Genomic DNA, 7,500 nt, shown 5'->3' with positions numbered 1-7,500 from the left:
CTGCGTGAAGAACAGCAACCGTGTCAGCGCTGCTGATGCTGCTACTTTCTTTCGTCTTGCTGCAGCCGCTGCTGCTGCTGCTGCTGCTATTGTTGTTGGTTTTGCTGTTGCTGCTGCTGTTGAGCTGCCGTGTCGATGCTGAGGGCCCGTAGGTGCAGCAAGGGAGAGGATCGTCTAGGGAAGCAAAAAGCGGTTAAAATTGCTGTACCTGCTGCTGCTGCTGTTGCTGCTGTTGCTGCTGCTGCAGCTGCAACGGACAGAGGGATGAAAATACACTGTAATGACTGTTGCGGGGCCTTTGCTGCTGCTGGTGCTGCTGCTGCAGTTGCTGCAGTTTCTGCTGCTGCTGCTGCTGCTCCTCCTCAACAAGAAATAATATATTTAATTAATTAATAAACAGAAACAATAAAAAAAGAAAAAGAAAAGAAAATTTAATTCTCTTCCTAAGGATCGCCACCTATGGTATATAACCCACCGGGGGGGCCCCCTCTGCTGCTGCTGCTGCTGCTGCTGTTGCTGCTGCTGCTGTTGCTGTCGATTGCTATAGATCTTATTACAGCTAAGGAGAATAATTTTTTTTTATTTTTTTATTTATTAAATTATTTTTAATAAAAAAAAGAAGAAGCAAGACAATATTTCGGGTGTATATGCAGCTACCGTATGCTGCCGATACACCCTGGGGGCCCTTCTCCAGGCCAATCCTTCGCCGCTACTGCTGCTGCTGCTGTTGCTGTTGCCCCTGGTGCTGCTGCTGCTGCAACGATTGCTGCAGATGTTGCTGCACAGCAGCAGGGTAGGGAGAAGTTACCACAGCAGCGCGAAGGATTTGCAGCAGCACTCTGTGTGTATGTCTCTACGCGTGTCGATTGCTGCTAAGGATGCCTGCTGCTGCTGCTGCAGCAGCAGTAGCAGCAACGGTGGCAACAGAGGCAGTAGCGGTAGTAGGAGGGAGGTGGTGTAGGCGTGCTGTATGTGCTTCTTCCACTGCAGCAGCAGCAGCAGCAGCAACAACACCAGGTCCTGCTGCAGTAAGACTCTCAGGTGTATCTGCAGCACGAAGACAACTGCAGCAAACCGTCAACTCGTGTTGCTGCTGTTTTAATGCTTTCTGTGGTGTACGTACACCTCAACATTATCTGTGGATAGGAAGGCGTCACGGCTCCACAGCAGCAGCAGAAGCAACAACAACAGCAACAGCAACAACACCAACAACAAGGGCAGCAAGTAATACGGTAGCACGAGGAGGAAGGAGTGCAGCAGCAGTTGCTGCTGCTGCTGCTGGCCGTGTTCGTGATTTTGTTGCGCCACAGTGTCACCTTGTTGCTGCTGCTGCTGCTGCTCGTGCTGCGCTGCTGCGGCAGCTACACGATGCTGCCTATTGGCGTACCTTAGCAGCAGCAGCAGAGTCTTTGCTGCAGGCAGTTGCTTCAGGACAGCATACAGAAGTGACTCCCAGCAGCAGCACCAGCAGCAACAGCAGCAACAGCAGCATCAGCAGCCTCACCAACAGCAGCAGCAGCAACAGCAGCAGCGACAGCAGCAGCAGCAGCAGACGATTGCTTGCTCGTTGCCGCAGCAGCGACATTGAGCATTTGCTGTCGTTATTGACGTTGCGGCAGCAGCAGGTGTCAGCAGCAGCAACAACAACAGCAGCAGCAGCAGCAGCAGCACCAGGAGAAGACGCATCAACAGCAGCAACAGCAGCAGCAAGAGCAGCAGCAGCAGCAGCAGCAGGATGGCACATAGATACGAAATTAATTGGTATATCTTTGTCTCTTCTTATTAATAGTTATAAACAAATGAGGATTTATCCTTTGGGGCTTTTTGCTGCAGCAGAAGCAGCAGCACATTTACATTTGCATGCGCTCTCCCTGCAGCAGCTATCCGTCTTATGCTGCTCATTTGCTGCTGCTGCTGCTGCTGTTGGACCTGCTGCAGCACCTTCTGTCTCCTTTATGCTAGCTGTAGCTGACTATTGTGTTGATGCAACAACAGCAGCAGCAGCAGCAAAAGACCCATCTGCTGCTGCTGCTGCTGGTTCCCCCTCCTGCAGCAGCAGCATCTTTTTTGCTCTGCCGCCCAAACTGGAAGCAGCAGCAGCAGCAGCAGCAGGAAAGTCTAGAGGAGGAAAGCCAGCAGCAGGAGCAGGAGCAGGTGCAGGATCTCCTGCTGCTATTGCTGCTGCTTCTGCTGCACCTGCTCCTGCTGCTGCTACTGCTGCTGCTGCTGCTGCTTCTGCTGCTGCTTATTACCATTTTGTCTCCTGGTGTCATCTTCTTGCTGCCTTTGCTCGCTGCTGCATCCCTCATCGTGGTGTCTTTGAGGCAGCAGCACCATATTTATGTTTGCTGCTGCAGCAGCACCCCACACATTTGCTGCTGCTGCAGCAGAAACAACAGCAGCAACAGCAAATGTTACAGGCCACCAGCAGCAGCAACAATAACAGCAGCAGCAGCAGCAGCAGCAGCAGGCAGATTGTTACTCCTGGTGCTCTTGTAACAAAAGCTATTAAGGCCTATGCAACGTATGTGTTAACAACCCCACCTAGTAACACCTTGCTGCCTATACACTCCTTATAACTGTATATTAATCTGTTGCTGCTGCTGTTGCTGCTGCTGCTGCTGCTGCATGCAGGTTCGGCTACGTTCATCGCCGTTTGCTGCGGTGTGTCTGCGATAGTTTATCTTCTATTTATTATACAGATCAACAACTAGAGGTAAGGAGAGACACTTGCCGCTGCTGCTGCTGCTGCTGCTGCTGCTGCTGCATCTGCTTCTGCTCTATCTGCTGCTGTATCTGCTGCTCCATCTATGGCTGCTGCTGCTGCTGCTGCTGCTCAGACACTACGAGACAGCATGGCTCGCCTGAAGTACAATGATCCGCTGCTGGAGATATTAGCGAACACTCGCCTAGGCAGCAGAAAGACACCCAACAGCAGCAGCAGCAGCAGCAGCAGCAGCAGCAGCAGCAGGTAAAACAGCAGCAACACTTTTTAAGGCAGTGTGTAACCCATGCGGTGCCCCGCACGGTAGCCGCAGCAGCAGCAGCAGCAGCAGCAGAAGCAACAGCAGCACCGTAGGTTAATATGTCCAGGCAGGAGGCTGAAGGGAGGAGACAGCATTTGTTGCTGCAGCAACAACTTTGCTGCTGCTGCTGCAGCAGGCAGCAGAAGCAGCAAACGCTGCAGCAGAAGCAGTAGTTTGCTGCTATACCGTATAGATCCATAGCACAGAGCAATGCAGCAGCAATAGCTGCCGTGCAGCAGCAGCAGCAAGTTGCTGCTGCTGCTGCTGCTGCTGCTGCTGCTGCTACTGTAGACCCTGGAGACAATTGGTGTATCTGCCGCATGCATTGGAGTGTATAGACAGAGACAACTGTCTCTCTTTTTCTTTTTTATTGTTTTTTTTTCTTTCTTTGGCTGCTGCTCCTTTCGTGCTGCAATTGCTGCAGTTGCTGCAATTGCTGCAGTTGCTGCAGTTGCTGCAGTTGCTGCTGCAGCTGCTGCAGCTGCTGCAGCTGCTGCAGCTATTTTTAATGTTGTTTCTAGCAATATATATAATATATATTATATAAATAATATATATAATATAATATATACATATATTTATATATTTATGTATATTTATATATATAATATATATATAATAATATAATAATAAAAGTATAACTTTTCTTAATGTTGTCTACAACAGCAATGAAATACAATAAAGCTGCTGCTGCTGCTGCTGCTGCTGCTGCAACCGCTGCTGCTGCTGCAGCTGCTGCTGGTGCAGGCTTCGCAGCATGGCATGCATGCAGCGATATATCCTCCGAGGGACAATTGAGGATGCATGCAGCTGCTGCTCTATTTGCTGCTTCCCTCTAAGCAGCAAGAGACAAAAGCTACAGTTATTAACTGCAGCAGCAAAAACTGCAGCAGCAAAAACTGCAGCAGCACCTTCAGCAGCAGCAGTAACAGTTCGTTGCAGTTCCTGCTGCAGCGGTAGTTTGCCGGTAACAGCAGCAGCAGCAGCAGCTGCTGCTGCTGCTGGTACATTATCCCTGATATTACCTGCCAGCGTATCGTCTATTAGCACCGCTGCTGCTGCTGCTGCTGCTGCTGCTGCTGTTGGTTCTGTTGGCAATATTATTAGGAGCACAGCTAGTGCTACAACTCCTCTTAATTTGTTTATTATTTTGCTGCTGCTGCTGCTGCTGCTGCTGCTGCTGCTGTTGCTGTTGCTCCTTATAACTATTTAATTGCTGCCTAAGTAATTGATTTCTTTTTATTCTTTTTTTTTCTTTTAGCAGCAAATAACGAAAGTTTTGCTGCTCTCTTTCTAATTCCCTTCTTACTGTTGCCATTTGCTGCAGCAATTTACGCTCATGGTAGGCTTGGATTGCACGCTGACGCTCCAGCTGCAGCAGCAACAGCAGCAGCAACAGCACCAGCAGCAGCACCAGCAGCAAAAGAGTAGCAGCAACAGCAGCAAAACCAGCACAAACAGCAGGCATAACGTACTGTGATGCAGGAGAAGAAGTTTCTTTTCCTTAACTGTTTATCATAAGGAACCCTGTAGTTACCTAGCTAGCTAGCTAGCTAGCTAGCTAACTGTCTGACTAGCTAGCTAACTAGCTATATACTTATTTGTCTAGTTGACTGATCTATTGTTTGTGCTAAAGGGAAGGGAGAGACAGCAGAAAGGGACTTCTACAGCAGCAGCAACTGCAGCAGCAGTAGCAGCAACAGCAGCAACGACAGCAACCGCAATAAGAGGACAGGGAACGCACAGACACCTGCTGCAACAGCAATAGCAATAGCAGCAGTAACAGCAGCAGCAGCAGCAGCAGAAAAAACAGCAGCCTGTCACCTGCGCTGCTTGGGCAGCTTTTATCCGATGCTGCTCTTCTAAGGCCTGCAGCAACAACAGCAGCAGTAGCAGCAACAGCAGCAACAACAGCAGCAGCAGCAACAGCAGCAACAGTATGCTCTCTCGTAGTTGCTTCTCTTTTGTTGTTACTCAAGGTGTACTTGTTGCTCCTGCTTCTGCTGCTGCTGCTGCTGCTATTGCAGTGTTGCTGTTACTCCTGCTGCTGCCGCTTATATTGCTGCTGCGTTTCGTGCTGCTGCTGTTGCTGCTGTTGTTGTTGCTGCTGCTTTTGCTGCTGCTGCTGCTGCAAAAAGATAAGGGAGTTTGTTACTCTTCCTTACCGCGATGGTTTTGAATCCTGTGGCTGGTTGCCTGAGTTGCTGCTGCTGTTGCTGCAGCAGCAGCAGCTGCTCTGGCTGCAGCAGCTGAATAGTAGGGGTTGTGTTACCTAGTGGGGTTGTTAAGGAAATAGAGAAGTGTCCCTTCTTGCCATCCCATTGCTCTTTTATTGCTGCTTGCATGCGCTCAGCAAGTGCTGCTGCTGCTGCTGAACTTGCATCTCCTGCTGCTCCTGCTGCTGCTTCTGCTGCTTCTGCTGCTGTTTCTCCTGCTGCTAATGGGGACGCGTCCTCTCCAACGTCTTCGGCTCCTGCTGCTGCTGCTGCTTCTTCGCAGCATGCAATTGCAGCAGCAATGTCGCGTGGTGTCTTCGGCACTTCGTCCTGTTGCTGCTGCTGCTGCTGCTGCTCTTCCTGCTGCTGCTCCTGGCTACCGTCTACCATTGTTCGTGGGGTTTTACCTTGTTCCTGTTCAGTCTGTTGCTGCTGTTGCTGCTGCTGAGCATCCTCACCGCCAGTGGGTGCAGCAGCAGCAGCAGCACCACCACCACCACCACCAATAGGATTAGCAGCAGCAGCAGCAGCAAGTCTTAGAGGCAGCAGCTGTCTGTAGCTAACGCATGCGCTGCTCTTAAAGGACTTGGGGACCCTTCGTGCTGCAGCAGCAGGGCTGCGGTAGGCGCAGCAGGAAAACATGCCGTTGCTCCTGCTGCTCTTTTTTGCTTTTGTGTCTCCTCTGCGTGCTGCTGCTGCACCCGAGTCAGCAGCAGCAGCAGAAGAAGAAGATGCGCCGGCTGCAGCGGGCGCTGCTGTTGCATCCTTCGAAGCAGAAGATCCATCTGCTCCCTCAGTGTTGTCCTTAGGAGCAGCTGCTGCATCTGCTGCTGCATCTGCTGCTTCTCCTGCTGCTTCTTTTGCTGCTGCAGCTGCTGCTGCCTCCGCATCCTGCTTCTGCTCTTGCTGCTCCTGCTGCATCAGTCTATCGAATTCCTCTCCTGCTGAATCATTCACGCTTCTAGGGGATACAGACCCCGATGCTGCAGGACACCGCATGCAGCAGCAGCAGCAGCAGCAGGCTGTAAATGCGTGAGCAGCAGCAGCAGCAGCAGCAGCAGCAGCGACAGGAGCAGCAATAGCAGCAGGCGACGTACACGACTCGAGGGAGAGAGAGTCCTTCCAGCATGCAGCAGGAGACGCATCAGCAGCAAATGCCTCTTTGCTGTTTCTTCTTGGTCCCCCCCTCTGACGACGCAGCAGCTGCTGCTGCTGCTGCCTCTGCTGCAGTTGCTGCTGCCTGTGTTCATGTGTATGTCTGTGTGGGGGAGGGTTTGGTGGCATGAGCAGCAACTGTCTCCTTCTCTGTTGCTCCTCCTTCTCCTCCTTTAGCCGCTGCAGTGCCTCCTGCTTCTTTTGCTGCTGCTGCTGCTTCTGCTGCACCTGTCTCCATGCATCCGCCTTTGCTGCAGCAACCAGGCGCTGGTACCAAGGCCTAAAGTGCTGCAGCTCTTCTTGCTCGAGCATCTTAGAGAAGGTGAGGCGCAGCAGCAGCAACCGTAAGGAGGCAGCAGTACTGCTGCTTATGTTGCTGCTGCAGCTGCTGCTGCAGCTGCTGCTGCTCAAAAACGAAGCAGCAGAAGGGGCTAAGTCCAGCCATAGAGTGTCTCTTGTCTTAAGAAAAGGACCAAAGGGACCATCACATTTCTGCTGCTGCTGCTCTCCCTCTTCCTGCTGCTGCTGCTGCAGCTCAGGGATTGCTAGGGAACAGACACTGCAGCTTGTTGCTGCGCTGCTGCGCACTGCAGCAGCACGCAGCAGCAAACGGCGGTATAGACACTCAACAAGGGACTGAATGTTTGCCTCCTCTACTGCCCCCAGCAGCTTGTCAGTCTACACAAACAGCAGCAGCAACAGCAGCAGCAACAGCAGCAACAGCAGCAGCAGCAGCAGGATAGGAGGAGCCACGAGTACGACGTACGCTAGGCAGTTGCTTGATAAGGAGCTAATATATAGCCAGCCACCTAGTTAGCTAGCTAGCTAACTAGCTAGCTAACTAGCTAGCTAGCTAGCTAAGGCTAAGGCTATACCCTTAGGGAGCGACTTCGACAACTTTACGCTATCGGTAGACAGACAACCGTTTGTCAGCTAGCTGGCTCTCTAGAAACCTTGGCTAGCTAGCTAGCTAGCTAGCTAGGTAAATATCTTGCCTTAAGGAATTGGCTGAGAGATAAGACCATCTTTTGTGCATGGGGAGGAAGAGGAGGAAAAACACCAAAAAAAAGATCCAACCCCCAACGGGATATGCTGTCTCCTGC

At 51.4% G+C, this 7,500-nt stretch overlaps 1 protein-coding gene across 1 annotated transcript in view; it reads right to left on the bottom strand.

Moving 5' to 3' along the window:
* Positions 1–5,080: 5,080 nt before the first annotated feature.
* EMWEY_00014430 (hypothetical protein, conserved) overlaps positions 5,081–7,500 on the bottom strand; it is a gene marked incomplete at both ends in the record, with an annotated part of 2,761 nt that continues 341 nt past the window's right edge. The window contains 2 exons of the mRNA XM_013477288.1: positions 5,081–6,225; positions 6,340–7,075. Of these exons, the coding sequence (XP_013332742.1) occupies positions 5,081–6,225; positions 6,340–7,075 (1,881 nt within the window). The remainder of the gene's footprint in view (positions 6,226–6,339; positions 7,076–7,500) is intronic.

The sequence above is a fragment of the Eimeria maxima genome, genomic scaffold, assembly GCF_000499605.1.
Source record: "Eimeria maxima Weybridge genomic scaffold, Emw_scaff112, whole genome shotgun sequence".
In the NCBI taxonomy this organism is placed as follows: domain Eukaryota; phylum Apicomplexa; class Conoidasida; order Eucoccidiorida; family Eimeriidae; genus Eimeria; species Eimeria maxima.
This window is presented reverse-complemented; position numbering and strand designations above follow the sequence as displayed.